Raw genomic sequence first — 15,934 nt, 5'->3', positions numbered from 1 at the left:
AATTAGGATAGTTATTGACTTCTAATAAAATACTTATTTATTATATTTATAAAAAAATTATAAGTTTGATACTAATATCAATATTTTTTTCAATTTTTTATGATATCTTTATATCTATATTTTATTCAAAAATAAAACATTACGCTTTCTCAAAACCACATAAATATGTATTATAACATCAGCTGAGACAAATAAAGAAATAAAACAAAACATTAAAATCGAAATGTATCTCGCTGCATTGTGCGAGTACCCTTCTAGTATCTTTTAATATATTAGCGATTTCAACTTAATACATCATCGATGATATACTCTTAAAGTATAAAAATTTAAAGACAAATTGTAAAAAAGCCCGTACTTTTATGTAATTCTTATTGTAAAAGATTTACGACTCAAAAGTAGTTTTTATTTCATTAGTTTTGAATTTTTTAAATTAAATTAAGAGAAATTAATAGAAATAATCATTTTCAAACTTTAAATTCATTTCTTAGTTATTTATTACCTTACTTTTCAAAAATATTATTACCTTCGCAAGTGACACATTCTCGATTGTGAATGAGTCAAGATGTAAAAAAAGTTTATGAAAAAGATCCGCAAATACAAGGACAAGATATGTAAATTAGATAAACGTCTACACTTTTTGTTACTTGTGAAAGTGTTAAGATACTAATTTACAAATTTGGTCTCTACACTTGGATCTGGTTTTGATTTTTTTTTTTTGTAAATTAAAAGGTAATGATATTTTTGAAACGAGAAATAAAGATTAGATTAATAGTTTCATTAAGATACAACATCTGAATCATTAAGAGGTGAATTTTGTTTGGCAAAAAAAAAAGTCTGTCTTTTAATGGTTCTAAAACTCTTGAATGATTTTGTATCATGAATCTCCTTTAATCGTTAAGAGCCTTAATTTCATTATACACAATTACCAAATAATTATATTTCATTTTGCACTATATTATGAAAGCCTCTTAATCATTTTGACGACTTAATCATTTTACACCAAACCATTTAGCAATTATCAAACAGACCCTAATTCAAAATAAGGATCGGGTATTTAATTAATTAAAGATGTTCGTAAAAGTGGGGATGGAGATATATGAGGTTTCTGGTGTGGCAAACAGAGAAGAAAAGGTTAAAGATGGAAGACGTGGAAAGCGGTTTCCACCGGCGCTCACGTGGTGTGTATAGGTCAAACCTTGACTGACTATGTGGCTTCTCTTTCCCGAATTATCCAGCCACCTTTGATTTCTTCACCACTCTGCATCAATCTCAATAAACCCTCCAATCCAATCCAATCCTCTCTCTCTCTATGCATTTTTACACTTCGATTGATCACCTACTAATCAATAATCTCTCATGTCTCTGCTTCAAGTTTCAAACCAAAACAGTCTTTTCTGCCATTCTCCATGTTCCCGAAGCTTTTCATTCAGCCCCAGCTCAATTGCCACTTCAATGTGCTCTTCCTTTTGGGCCAAAGAGTTTTCTCTAATCAATGGGGCTTCGGTCGTTGGAATTTTGGTGAAAACACCACGAGTAGGTTTAGGAGGAGGAGGAGGATTTAGGGTGTTGGCTATGTCAGCTTCCACGAATTCCAGGTTTAAGATGAATTTGAATGAGTATATGGTTACTTTAGAGAAGCCGCTTGGAATTCGCTTCGCTCTGTCTTTAGATGGCAAGATCTTGGTTCATTCCATGAAGAAAGGGGTCGGTATTTGCTTATTCCAATCACATTTCAGTTTTTGCAACACTTTTCAAATTTAATATGATTTTTTAGGTAACTTTCAAACTGCATTTTTTGAAGTTGCAAGTTCACTGCAATCTGAAGCTGTTTGATATTGTATCAACTCTTGTGTAGGGTAATGCTGAGAAATCCAGAATAATTATGGTTGGTGATACTCTGAAGAAGGCAAGCGCATCTTCTGGGGGTAGTCTTATTGAGATTAAGGACTTCAGTGATGCAGAGTACTAGCATAAACCTTTATTGCCAAATTTTTACTAGGCCTTATATTTAGAATTATGTGCACATCATGATGCAACCATATGAAAATCCTTGCAATTTGATCTTCTGTTTATAGCTTTAGGAACTAGAATGCTTTCAGCAAATCTCTGCATTGTTGAGCTAATGGGGGATCAAGGGTCACAATGAGACAAATAATTGCTGAATTCTTGTAAGGATATCTATTTTGACATGCTATATAACGAAGAAACTGTAAAAACATGGAATTACAAGGACTTATATCGTTCTTCAGAGGGTCTATGCCCATGATGTACATTTGATGTGTGTATATGCTTTACAACTGAAAAATTACATTTGCATTTTGACAAGATTCATTTCCTCTGTATATTTCCATGCAAACACAAACCATATAACTGATGGTCATGGTTATCGGATGAACAAATTGTATGGTTTTATGATTAGTAGCTTTTTGCTGTTTTGCATATGAAATGCATCTTCTTCACTGCTATCCCAAGCACATCCAGAATATGATAGTGTAGCATTTATAATAGATGGAAAGGAAATTTTAATTAGAATGTAAGAGCTTTAAGAATAAGACATATTGTTAATGTGTCTTGCTTCGTTTTTGCAGGAAGATGATGTTAGAGAAATCAGGACTTTGTAGTCTTGTCCTTGAAAGACCTTTCTCCCCTTTCCCAATTCAACATCTGCATCAAAAAAGTGATCTGGAGATCCAATTTAACAGAGGCCGGGTTCCTATTGCCACTTGGAACAAAACAATACTGACATCAAGTTTGAGAACATCTTTTGAGGGCAGCGGGAATTCAGGGTTTATTATGTTCACCCCAAGATTTTCTACTCCTAAAGGGTGGAATCTTCTGATTAACCAAAATGGACAACTTCGCAGCAGGATACAGAAAAACATTCCAGACGAACCATTTACTCAACTTGTCACCATTTTCTCTGAAGAAGAATCAGGAGATGATTGGTCACATGGGAGCTTCCCACTTGATGAGTATATCAAAGCACTAGATCGTTCGAAAGGAGAACTTTACTATAACCATTCTCTTGGTATGCGTTATAGCAAGGTGAGATGTCCGGAATCCTTATTTTCAGTACATGTGCAGAACGCCTTCTATATTCTTGCCTTCATTAATGTTTGTTTGGTTTGTGCCCATTTAGATATACAAGGAAATTTAAGTAACACCCTAAAGTAAGAAAACTTGAAACGAGTGTAGGAAAAATGGTGTAGAAAAACCTCTTACATTAATAACATCTTAAAACTTATGAAATTTTATTAACTTGTTTGTAAAAGCCATGACCCTTGATGCATTAAAAGAACTGCATTGTGAATACAATCAGTCTACCTGTATTGTACATTTGAACAGTTTGTTATGATATATAATTCTAATTGATATACACTTGTTAACTACAGATTACAGATCAGATGTATGTGGGGTCATGCATACAAACTGAAGCTGATGTAGAGACTTTAGCTAGTGTTGCGGTGAGTGTTATCAAACTTGTTAATTCAATTGACATTCCACATCTTCATTCTACTTGCTCAGATACATCATTATACAACTCCGTTTCCATGCTTTATAGAAGGTCATAACGGAATGTTCCTATCCATAAGTTCTATTTGAAAAAGGGTCTGTCATGCCCTAAGGTAGTCATGTCATGAGGTCCGTATACACCTATGATCAAATTCAGGAGCTGAAATTAAGTCATTGTGCTTGATAGTAAAATCTACTTTATTTTATCTTCTATTTTGTGGGGTTTTAGAACTCTTTCACAAAGAAGTCTCATTTATAGATAATTGCAATGTAATCTTGTTGAATCGTTGGAGTACATCACATTTTCAGTTTTTTCTTTTATCACTCATTGTCGTTGACGAGAAATGGTTAATTTTTGCACCAGGGAGTCACTGCTGTACTAAATTTCCAAGGCGGAGTTGAAGCAGAAAATTGGGAAATTAATTCGAAGTCGATTAACGAGTCATGCCAACAGAATAACATCCTTATGATTAACTATCCAATAAGGTAATTCAAGTTTTCCTTGGGGTCATTTTTGTTGCACCCATTTGTCTTTCTCATGCTAACCGGTAATCAGCATCCTTACTTTGATATTTTGAGCCATTTTTTTGTTGTTGCTGGCTACTCCAATGAGTTCATGTACCTTATGAAATGTTCCAATGCTGCATCCTTGCTAGTTTCCGCAGGACGCAGCTATGCGCCTCCACATCTAATTTCCTTTTTTGCAGGGAAGGAGACTCATTAGATATGAGGAACAAGCTTCCATTTTGCGTAGGTCTTCTTTTACGCTTGCTGAAAAAGAACCATTGTGTTTATGTAACTTGCACTACTGGTTTCGACCGATCTCCTGCCTGTGTGATTGCCTATCTCCATTGGATGACCGATACTTCACTTCATGCAGCCTACAACTATGTTACTGGATTGCATACATGCCGTCCTGACAGGTCCTCAATTATTACCATCCTTCACATCTATACTATATCATAAAGCATTTGACAACAACACTTAAAAACCATCTTTTATACATGAAGTTACTTTCATTATTAAATCTATATTAAATTATAATAAAATTTTGAATTAAAGAAATTACACAGAAAAATGTAAACTTTTTAATTTTTTTTAATTTTTATGATATCTTCAAATTTGTATTTTATTAAAAAAACATTAGTGCTTGCTCAAAACCACATAAAACCTTATTATAACATCGACAGAGACCAAAAAATTAAAACGAAACATTAATCGAGACATGTCTTGCTGCATTGCTCGAGTACCCTTCTAGTCTACTTAAATATATCTCTGCTCAGATTTTTAAGACCTTTTACTCATGTCCATTGACTGGCAAATGGTATTAGATGAACAGTTCCAATCTTGCCAAGAGTGTATATAGCAGAAAGTTTAAAAGTAGTAGCTAATGTTATTTCTTTATAGACTTCGATCAGAAGTAGTAACAATGCTCGACTATGTATTTAACTTTTCTCAGTTTCTAAAAGAAGTTTGATATGGATATATCCAATGTCTAATGCAGACCAGCAATTGCCTGGGCAACATGGGATCTCATAGCTATGGTGGAAAATGGCAAACACGACGGACCTGCAACCCATGCCGTGACATTTGTGTGGAATGGACATGAGGTTATTAGTCATATTGGCCCTTTTCAGTGCATTTCTATACACTCTTGTTAACTGCTGAGTGGCAATGTTTGTATTTTCACCAAAACGGAGCCCAAGTTTTTTCACTATGAGATGATGCTTTTTGCTAATACATGTTACATTATAGGGAGAGAATGTAGAACTGATTGGAGATCTTACTGGTAACTGGAAAGAACCAATTAAAGCAATCCACAAAGGTGGCCCAAGATATGAAGCTGAAGTTCGACTTGCACAAGGGAAGTAAGTTCTTTGCCTTAATTGAACAATTTGACATGTAATCTTGCTATTTTAGCACCCTTGTATATATATATATATATATCAATGATATTGCTATTATATCATGCTTTCTAGTTAATTGATGAGGTGTTTGTGACCTTCAGGTATTACTACAAGTTCATAGTGAATGGGGATTGGAGGCATTCAACATCTTCACCGACTGAGAGGGATGAACGGGGAAACCTTAACAATATACTTGAGGTTGGTGACACTGCAAGTGTGCGACCTTCTATTCAACAACCAAAGAAGGTATATGAGATTTATCTTCTTTCTTATTTCAGAATATCCACAACTTAAGATGGTACCATGTTTATAATAGGCCTCCAAAAAGATTGGAACAGATTCATGTATATATGTCAAAATGTACATTCATAGATTTGTGAATCCTGGTGAATGCTGACACATGATATTTGGTTTAGGATGCAAATGTTGTGAAAGTGATCGAGAGACCATTGACGGAAAATGAGCGGTTTATGTTAGCCAAAGCAGCTCGATGTATTGCATTCTCCGTCTGTCCCATAACGCTGGCACCCAAATAGTTTCATATCAACCATACCATACCATAAAATGGCTTTGAAACAATTTGTGGCCACTATCAGCGGACTTTGCTTGCTGGGTCACTATAAAAATCGTCATCAAAGTATGCCACTAATGAAGAATACGGCCATTATTTGAAGAAAATGACATCTTTGGCAAGTGAGACGATGTAGCCCTTCTGGCAATTCAGATGATTAACGATTGATCGCAGGCATGGCCTCTGGTTGATTGGTATTTTCTCTTTTTTTGTTATTTTGCTAACCGATATATAATTTCTGCGAAAATGTCCATCTCCTACTGGCTTAAGACATGGGAACAGGGGATATATAGTTAAATACCCATATACTTGCTATACATAGATACATACATAAATGTATTATTGCAAGTCCAACTTACCATCGGTCTGCCCTTGTTCATGTCCTTATGTATGCTACTACAATCTGATTTCATCGAACTTGCATTTTCTTGTTTTATTTCTTTGTTTTTAATAATGCAGGCTTTCAAAAAAGAAAAGAAAATTCTAGAAAAGCTTTGTTAGTGGAGATGCAGGGCTTGTTTGTTAACAACTTAATGAAACTCAAAGCTTATTCGGTCACCGATACATAACTGTTTGGTAGGCTTAATGATACATAAAGTAACTTATTATATAGGGTAAAATATTATGCAGAAAGTCAAGTTCCTGCCAATTAAAAAAACACATTCCTCCCATCTATGAAAAAAAATTCTCACAAATAAAAACCTTCTCGATCCATTTGACATACCAATCCGAACAATCAGATTTATCCGTATGGAAAACCCATAAGAGTGAACCGTTATGGTATAAAGAAGAAATGATGATGTCAAATTCAGATATGAAACCAATATGACGACAACATTACATTACACTGATATGTGACATCCCAGTCCCAGAATATATAACAATTTTACACCGACCCACAAAGGAATTGAAGTTAAATGATTCTCAACAATACAGAGATAGCTTTATAGCGTCAGCTTTTGCACAATAATAAGATGTAAACTACCAAGATTTGCATATCTGCGGAACCCACAAACAACATTAGTTAGCAAGCAACTATAATTAATGCTAGTCTCAAATGGATTATTATAACTATGTACATGATGGGAAGAACATCATACGTTTCGTGCTTATTGTATAGAATCAGTCCTCATTTTCAAGTTTCATCTGGCTTTGGTTCAAGCAGCACATGGATCTTCTCTATATGGTCACCTCGCAGAACTTCAACACTCACCTGACCATCATAATCAAACTTAACTTGGACCTGATTTTTCTTAACTTAGAAGATAATGGAAATGGATGGTAACGAACCTTTTCACCCACTTTGCATTGATCAAGAATTCTGTATAAATCACTTCCGTTAGCAACCTTTTTGCCATTTACAGATGTTATAATATCACCCAATATGAGTCTGCCATAGGCATCGCGTTTTGTTGATAGCATACCCTGTTTGATCAATATTATATCACATTGCTAACTTTTTAATACAGTTGGTAAAAGAACACAGCAATAAAATTACCGCTTTTCCAGCTGGACCATTTGGAGGAGCATCTAAGACCAGCACTCCACTCACTCCTAGTTGTTCTACTGACTGATCAGGTGCAAACTTGATTCCCAAAATAGGTCGTGTAACTTTCCCAAATCGCACCAACTGGTCTACAATTCCACCTACCTGGCCAAATAATGAAAGCAAAATGAGTCCAAGGCCTTGTAATTATGAATGACATATTAAATTCAAAGGTAAGAGTAGCATAACTCACTGTGTCGACTGGAATGGAAAATCCAACACCAGAGGAGGCACCAGATGGGGAGTATATGGCTGTATTTACCCCAATAAGGCTTCCTGAGCTATCAAGAAGTGGACCTCCACTATTACCAGGGTTGATTGCAGCGTCTGTCTGGATAACATCTTGGATTGGACGGCCAGTTGCTGCAGAGCTAATTTCTCTCCGTAGCCCACTATAAAGAATGAAGATAAATACCTTATAAGGATCAACTTCACTCTAAATCCCAACATATTCTCTACTGATTTAAGCCAAGAGCTCCATTTATGAAAAGGTAGGCTTGTGGCACCAATTCTATACCTGATGACACCAGTTGTAAGTGTGTGATCAAGCCCAAACTGCAAAACAAATATCACCCATCACATTAACTCACCTACCGACCCTAAATGTATCAGGAAGGCAATATGGAAACAGTTTATATTTAAGTCACATTAGAGGTCTATCAGTTGGTACAAACCATACTAACAAGGAAACATTGGCAATCAGATGTTATGCATGATATAAGCAGAAAACAGGCGACACCCACTATACACATACAAATACACATCAACATATGTATTGAATTAGCATATATCTAACTCACAGGGTTTCCAATAGCAAAAACTTTTTGCCCGACGAGCAAATCAGCCGACATGCCAACCGGTATGGGTCTCAATTTGTCTTGTGGTGCATCAATACGCAATACTGCAACATCCTTATCTTGGTCAAACCCAACAACTTTTGCGTCATAAGTGGTCTGGTCAGCAAGAGTGACCCTGAACAAACATAAATCAATTCAACCTTAGCAGATAAAAGGTTATGGATTTATAGGCATTTCTAACATAACTAATAGAGAAAATAGTCAACCCAGTCACAAGTTCAAAGCACCCATTTTCCAAAGTCAACACAAATCCAGGTGTAGGGCTAAAATTAGTAACTTCTTTTTTTAAAAATGAAAGATCTTCTTCAAAAACACAATCAAACATTCAGATCACATTTATTACCATCTTGGGCTGCATCTTCTTCTTGCCTCACTGTTTATGATGGTTTATAAATTACAGATTTCTAATTTTAATATATCAATTAGCGGAAGCAACTTTGCTGCTTCTTAGATTATAATGAGTATTCATTGATATATTTAATTAATTGCATGAAATGAGGAAAAGCAAGCTACCTGAGATCGGATGCCCCTCGAATAACATGATAATTTGTGACAACATGACCTTTTTTATCCCAAACAAAGCCTGATCCAGATCCTTGTGGCACCTCCAACACATCAAGTGTGAATGCATCCTGCCTACATCACATAACAGTATTCACTCAAATGTGCAGAATAGTTTGATTATATCATTCAATACCAATCTTAAGAAACACAATGACGAACAGAAAAACATCCATCAAAGTTGGAACGATTAAGGACGAATACCTAGAAGCGAGGTTAGTAATGTAGACAACAGAAGGGGTATTCTCCTGGAAAAGACGAACAGTGGCAAGCTCATCCGTCTGCAACTTCCTCGGCGTAGCGAGAACAAAAGCGGCAGCTGCGTCCACATCAGTGACGAAGACAGAAGCGGAAAGAGCTAGAGAAGTGCATAATACGAAGCAGGAGTCTAGAAATTTGATAAAGGAGGATCTGTGGGTAGATTCCGGCGCCGGAGAGTAGGTAGGGTGAGAAGGTTCGCGAAGAGAAGAGGCGACGATATGCCTATTGGGTGTGCGAGGAGAGAAGGTTCTAGAAAGAGAAATCGTGGTGGAGGTATGGGAAGGAGGGAGAGTAAGAGAAGAAGAAGGGCATGCTGAGAGGAGCGAATAGACAGCCATAGCTGCTGCTATGCTATTGCTCCGTTACCTCAGGTTCTCCTTTTCCGTTGAAACTTTTTCCTCTTTTTTTTTTTTAATAATTTAATTAATTAAAAATAATTAATAGCATGGAAGGCACGTTTTGTTAATATGAAAAACTTAATAAAAGAAAACGATCATAATGGCATTTACTATTGAACAAACAGCGTTGTTGCTTCACAATTCACAATTCACATTTAAATTATATTTATTGTGTTTTATGCTATTTCTTCTTAATATTGTTTTTATATGGTTTTTATGCGTTGATTAATTTATTAAATATTAATAATAATAAAAATAGTATAAAATAAAAATTGGAATCGGGAAGGTTTTTTATTTGTAAGAAAATGGTCCAAACATTTTTTTTCCTGTGACTACATAAGTGATCTAAGCATACACGACAAACATGTGTTTTACTATCATTATCTCTGAATCGATAAAGTTTATGGTTCGTCCACAAGAAGCTTCTAAAGGTAGTATGCATGATCAATAAGTTTTGTAGCGGTTAAGAATGTTGGAAGAGTTTGCCTGATTTATGACAAGATGAATAAAAACCTCTTCTTCCGAAAAATACCAAATGCTCCAAGTCCATATCTTGGATACGATAGTATAGTATGCACAGAGCCACATGAGCAAAACCTTGGGAAAATCATGTAGGGAAGTAAAGAAAGACATTGGTAAAAATAGAACTTCTTTCTTGAGAAAGAAAAAGAAAGTGCTACTTACGGATCAAAACTCGATATCATCAACATCACTGAGAAAAATGAATGAAGAATTTGTTAGTTAAAAGATAATGCCAAAAATTTAAAATAGGAACCCTGGAAATAATGCATTAGCAACAGCCAACAATTGTCTGACTCTTTGGGCTTTTGGTCAAGTGGACATTGAAATTGACGACATAGGTCGAAATAATAAAATAGGCCATAAGAATGCCTCATGTAGATAGAAACAAAGTACATGAGATGAGAATGAGAAGGGTGACAAAGCTCAAACGAGAAAAATAAATAAACTGTAAAACATTTTGATGAATATACCAGACTAAGCAAAATATGAACCGTACACATTTAATGGTAAAAACATCATGACCTTGTCCAACCAATATATGTCTATGTTCAAAATAAAGACACAAGTATCCAACATTCTTTATTACAATGTGGATAGAAATAGAGTGTAAAGTTTAACCTATAGACTGTATAATCTGATTCAGGAAGATCAAAGAACAATGTGCTTATTTGCCATCTTAATTTGGGATGTAAACTCTTATGGCGATTTCTTTTTCAAATATGAAGAAAAGATTCCACAAAGGAAAATATAATTAAAGACCAGTAACAAAATTGTAAGAAGGATATTAATTAACAAACAAACATGTAAAATAATCAAATGCTTTTATGGATACAGAAGCAGTAAGATCTACATGAGGATCATCAATGGGTTTAAGCAAAAGTTTTGTACTAAAATGTTTCGCTTCTTCGAAGTAATATTCAAAAAGGCATCTCAAAACAAGCTTCCCAAACAAAAGTTTATATGACGACTCTAACATCCTGCATCATCACATCCAAATAAGTCGGTTAAAATCAAATCTAAAAGCAATTATCAACCAAGGCTCTATGTTACTAAAATAAATCATGCTAATATACATTATGAAATCCAGAAAGATGACCGAAGAATCACCAAGTGAAGGGAGAATTATCGATAGAACCTGTGCGAGCAGCGACTGGAGGGAAGTCCAAGAGTGGCGAGACCAACACCATAGGCTGTGGAGGTTCTTTGCTCCATGACCATAGGTTACCCATGTCTAAAAACTGCAAATCTGTCTAGGGCTTTGTAGAAATTTGAACTGGTTTTGATCGATCAAAGAGAGCATGAAGTTACAAGCCCTCCATGTATCTACGTTGTTAACAATATGCCTGTTTTATAAAGTCTTGTATCAAGATATGTATTTTTACATTTCACTTTGTTATTTTTTTCCACTTAATCAAGAAACACCATTGAAAGACTGAGAAATTTGTAGTATAAAGATTAACGATGGTTTCTGCTACCCATCAGATGTCATTGATGCGATTACAAGCAGCAGCATATCTTGGAAGGATATGCAGAAAGGAAGCATCTTTCCCAAGGGAAATTCATACATCTCCATAAATATATGGATTGGTTTTTAAACAAATTGAGAGATAAGAATTAACCATCAAGTAGGAATTCAAGTGACAAAGATTTCTTGCTTCTACCCCTGCCTGCATCTTTTAATAACTGGGCCAGCCTTCGTTTTTCATCGTCGACTTCGGAACTTGCTGTTCCAAGCTTCTCCTCTCTCATCCCAACCACGTATTCCAGTATCTCTATCGCATCTTCCCATCTGTACCCAACATTTTCTTTCAAGATTCATCTTCTAAAATGCATTTAGAAAACAAGAAAACATTACCTGCCCATTGCATCATAAGTTCCAGCAAGATTGCTATAGACGGCAAGTGTGTCTGGATGATGAGAACCATATTCCACCTCCAAAACACCCTTTGCTTCTTCAAACAAATCAGCAGCCTCATCTAGCAAGTCGATCTGGACACAAGCCAGTCCCATTTGATTCAAAACAATGCCAAATAAAGCTGATTTCTTTTCGGCCACTGCCCTTAGTTTTGAAATGGCAACCTTGAAATAATCATATGAATCAGAGTAAATCCCCATCATGTAATAAAGAACTCCCATCTGTGCTTCAACTCCTGCAATCGTGCTCAGTTGACCCGGAGCCTTCCCGAAAACCTTGAGTGCCTTTTTCAGTAAGTTGATTGCTGGGCCAAGTTCATTCATGGATTCATAAATAGCAGAAACTTCAATGAAACCATTTGCAATTTCATCATTTGGGCTCCCCTGCATCGGCTTCTCATAAATTCGCAATGCATTTCCGCAATAAGACTTGGATTCACGGAACTTTCCAATCCTGTTGTACAGCTCGGCCAAACGGACAAAAACAGATGCAACCGATGGATGATTGTCTCCTTTTATTGCCTTATACACATTCAGAGCTTTCTGATAAGCAAAAACAGCTTCATCATAGCGAGCCAACGATAGATAGGCATCACCGATACACACATCAATGGCAGCAACTTCAGCGTCTTGCCCTGCTGCGGACATGGTGATACTTGCCAACACATAATGCTCAAGGGCAGCCTCATATTCTCCCTTGGCATCACAAACAAGCCCCATAAGCCTCCTGTCAGCTGCTTCTTCTTCAGAAGCAGTTGACCCATTTGCTTTGTGTATGTCAAGAGCCATTTGACATAGTTTCTTGGCCTCATCGAATTCCATAGCTTGAATATGAGCCTCGGCTACATACCTGCAAGTCTCCCCAAATCGAGGATCCGTTACACCTAAAACTTGTCTTTGGATTCCCAAACCGGCTGTATAACATAGAATGGAGTTTTCGATATATCCAAGCATCGCGTATGTATCACCTAACTGCATACAGCCTGCAAACTTAGCTAGCGCGTTTTTTTCGCCTTCACCCACTCTTGGTATTTCGATAGAACGCTCTAGCAGAGGAATGGCTTCACCGTACTGCCCTAAACTACAGTACAATGCTGCTACAATATGCAAACACAGGACATAATCCAAATTGGGTTTCTGAGCTCGACCGCATTCAAATGCTTTCATTGCCCTTATACCCAATTCAAGAGCTTTCTTTGGATTTTCTCCCGATGCCAACAACTCCCTTGTTTGCTTAAGGAAGTAAGGCCCTAAGTATACTGGATCTTCTTTTCCGTTCTGCGATCCTTGTGTGAGGTTCTTTTCGATTTTTCTTGGGCTGCCTTTGGGGCTTCCAAGAAGTAGGTTGTTGTTATCTTGGAAAGATTTACTCCTTGTTTTTGGCTTTGGGAGTCTGGGAGAAGATACATTTTTTGAACTTAAAGATTGGTTAATTGTTTTTGACTTAGGAGAACTACAGTTCAATGATTTAGTGCTATCAACCCTAACCAGAGTTTTTTTCAATGTCTTCTCTTCCTTTGCAAAATCTTCTGCAACAAGAAAGCGTAGCTCAGGATCGAATTTAGGAGACCGGTCTGAGCTTTGCATATCTAAGGCATCCTGATACAACTGCTCGTAAGTGTCAGCAGTCAGAGGACTGGCTGTCTCTAAATCAATTAACTCATTATCAAGATTTTCAGTGTTCAACGGGCTTCTTGGTGAAGAATTGATGAAAAGGTCTTTCTGGGGCAACAAGGAAATATCGCTAGGTGAGTTTGTATTCTGTACGCCAAGTTGAGACATTTTCACTCCTCAAATGTGATTTGCCCAAAGACTCTTGTTTCTGTATAGGCAAAAAAGAACCCGATTAACCAACCTACACCTTCTCAAATATGCAACTGATGTTAAATACAACATATAAAGAACCCAAAAAGAGTCATTGCCAATTGCTTCTAAAAGCGTCCAAATAATTAGAAAACATGAATTCAGTTTTAAATTTGAATAGGACCATGCAGTTGTTATTGTACAGATGTGAATGTCAAATCTTGGATCATATATTATAAGCAAATATGGCCATGCATCCATGTTCATGGAGATATACAACTTATAGTTATTTTTCTTTTTTTTTTAGGAATTTCGACAAACACGTTCAGAGCAAAAGGATAAAGGTTTAAGAAACCCAAAAAATTATTCGTAAATAGATATCAACAATCAAAATCAAACCAATGCATGATCAAAAACGGGGTAACAGGGATGCATTGATCAGCAGAAAACAAGAAATCTGAAATGCAAGTTTCCTTATGTAGTTTAGCAATACGAACGCAACATTGTGGAACCCATTTAATAACATATTAATATCGGAAAATTGGTGGCAAACTCGACCACGTACCTTGATATTTGACCACCCAAATGACAAACTGATCTCCTCTGTGTCTAATTTCTGCAAGCAAACACCAACAACACAAAACAGAGCAAGAGAAAGAAAGACAGAAAGGTGGTTGATAAGCAAAAAAGATGACTCCCTTCTATCTCTCTCTCTCGAAATGAAAAAGAGAGAGAAAGGGAGAGAAGGTAAGAATGAAGAAATAGAATGCAGAAAAGGTGGTTGATAAGCAAAAAAGATGACTCCCTTCTATCTCTCTCTCTCGAAATGAAAAAGAGAGAGAAAGGGAGAGAAGGTAAGAATGAAGAAATAGAATGCAGAAAAGGTGGTTGATAAGCAAAAAAAGATGAAAAAATGGTCCAAATGCAGAGAATTGGTGTGTGAAATGAAGACAGATATTGAAGGAATCTGAGATATAGACAAGAATGGCGGTGGAGATAAGAGAGGAGGGATTTTAGAAGCCAAAAGAAGACGACTGATATTTGCACCACCACCTGCAACCGTACTCCTCTCTCTCCCTCTTTCTTTCTTTCTTTATTTATTTCTCAATGGCTTTTCTTTCGGTTATCATTTTCCTTATACAGAAACCACCAGAGGGACAAAATGAGACCGGCTTCCATTTTAAACGCCAAGTCGCCAACCGCTCCTTTAGAATTGGAACACAATCACTCAACTACACTTTTAGTCCCTATAGTTTTATGAGTTTAACGAATTAGGTCCCTAAAATGAAACTTACAATTAAACGGATCCTGATAGTTTCATTTTTAACGATTTGGGTCCTTTTCAATAACTTTATGTAAAAAAGGTCCCTTAGAATCTAAACCAGGTTAATGTATTTATGTCAAATGAAAATATTATTGTTTACACTATTTAGGTGTGTATGGATGAGGTGATGCAATTTTAGAAATTATAATTAATATATCAAATTGACAAATAGATATAAACGAATCGAGCTTTTACCGAGCTATTCGAGTTTAAGCTCGTTTATCTCGAGCATGAGCTTAATAGGTCTCGAGCCCGAGTCGATCTCAAACATAAAATAAAACTCGTTTAATTTGATGAGTTGAGCTTTATAATACTAATGTTCGACTCGGGTCGTTTGAGATCGATGATCAAAAATTTTGAGTCGAATCTAGTTGATCCGAGCCATTCAAACATATATTTTTTTTAAGTCAAACATGCTCATATGTTCATAAAAAAAAACAATAGAAATATGAAATTTATCAACCTCAAGTCTACAAACAAGTTAATCAATCGCAAGTACAAGCTATCTATACTATATTATAAAGCATTTGGCTAAAACTCTTAAACCCGTTCATCCCTAAACGATTTAATCCCTATCCGATTTCATCTCATATATGAATTTGTATAACTAACTGCAGATAAACACAATCAAATACAGGATAAACATTTCATTTTATATATAAAAAATCTAAATTATAATGAGTATAATCATTAAATTCTAACAGAATACTTAATTATTATCTTTATAAAATTTATAATATTAAACCAAAAATAAATT

At 35.8% G+C, this 15,934-nt stretch overlaps 3 protein-coding genes across 3 annotated transcripts; 1 reads left to right on the top strand and 2 right to left on the bottom strand.

Annotated features, from left to right (window-relative positions):
- The first annotated feature begins 1,315 nt into the window (after positions 1-1,315).
- LOC112510421 (phosphoglucan phosphatase LSF1, chloroplastic) lies at positions 1,316-6,226 on the top strand. The gene is made up of 10 exons (XM_025115833.1): positions 1,316-1,704; positions 1,856-1,962; positions 2,589-3,045; positions 3,393-3,464; positions 3,878-3,999; positions 4,221-4,436; positions 5,018-5,123; positions 5,269-5,381; positions 5,522-5,666; positions 5,837-6,226. Exons 1-10 carry the CDS (start codon positions 1,357-1,359, stop codon positions 5,954-5,956), a joined length of 1,806 nt encoding a protein of 601 aa, XP_024971601.1. The 5' UTR covers positions 1,316-1,356; the 3' UTR covers positions 5,957-6,226.
- Positions 6,227-6,732: 506 nt separating this feature from the next.
- On the bottom strand, positions 6,733-9,609 carry LOC112510431 (protease Do-like 1, chloroplastic). The gene is made up of 9 exons (XM_025115844.1): positions 9,160-9,609; positions 8,908-9,030; positions 8,338-8,509; positions 8,055-8,092; positions 7,731-7,929; positions 7,490-7,642; positions 7,282-7,416; positions 7,092-7,204; positions 6,733-6,990 (listed from the first exon to the last, which is right to left on the bottom strand). The coding sequence occupies exons 1-8, from the start codon at positions 9,552-9,554 to the stop codon at positions 7,127-7,129; spliced, it is 1,293 nt and encodes a 430-aa protein (XP_024971612.1). The 5' UTR covers positions 9,555-9,609; the 3' UTR covers positions 6,733-6,990; positions 7,092-7,126.
- Positions 9,610-11,750: 2,141 nt separating this feature from the next.
- LOC112510412 (protein KINESIN LIGHT CHAIN-RELATED 2-like) lies at positions 11,751-14,487 on the bottom strand. Its single transcript, XM_025115822.1, has 3 exons — positions 14,419-14,487; positions 11,992-13,872; positions 11,751-11,925 (listed from the first exon to the last, which is right to left on the bottom strand). Exons 2-3 carry the CDS (start codon positions 13,830-13,832, stop codon positions 11,751-11,753), a joined length of 2,016 nt encoding a protein of 671 aa, XP_024971590.1. The 5' UTR covers positions 13,833-13,872; positions 14,419-14,487.
- Positions 14,488-15,934: the final 1,447 nt, after the last annotated feature.

The sequence above is a fragment of the Cynara cardunculus genome (genome assembly GCF_001531365.2).
Source record: "Cynara cardunculus var. scolymus isolate 2C chromosome LG 1, CcrdV1, whole genome shotgun sequence".
In the NCBI taxonomy this organism is placed as follows: domain Eukaryota; kingdom Viridiplantae; phylum Streptophyta; class Magnoliopsida; order Asterales; family Asteraceae; genus Cynara; species Cynara cardunculus.
This window is presented reverse-complemented; position numbering and strand designations above follow the sequence as displayed.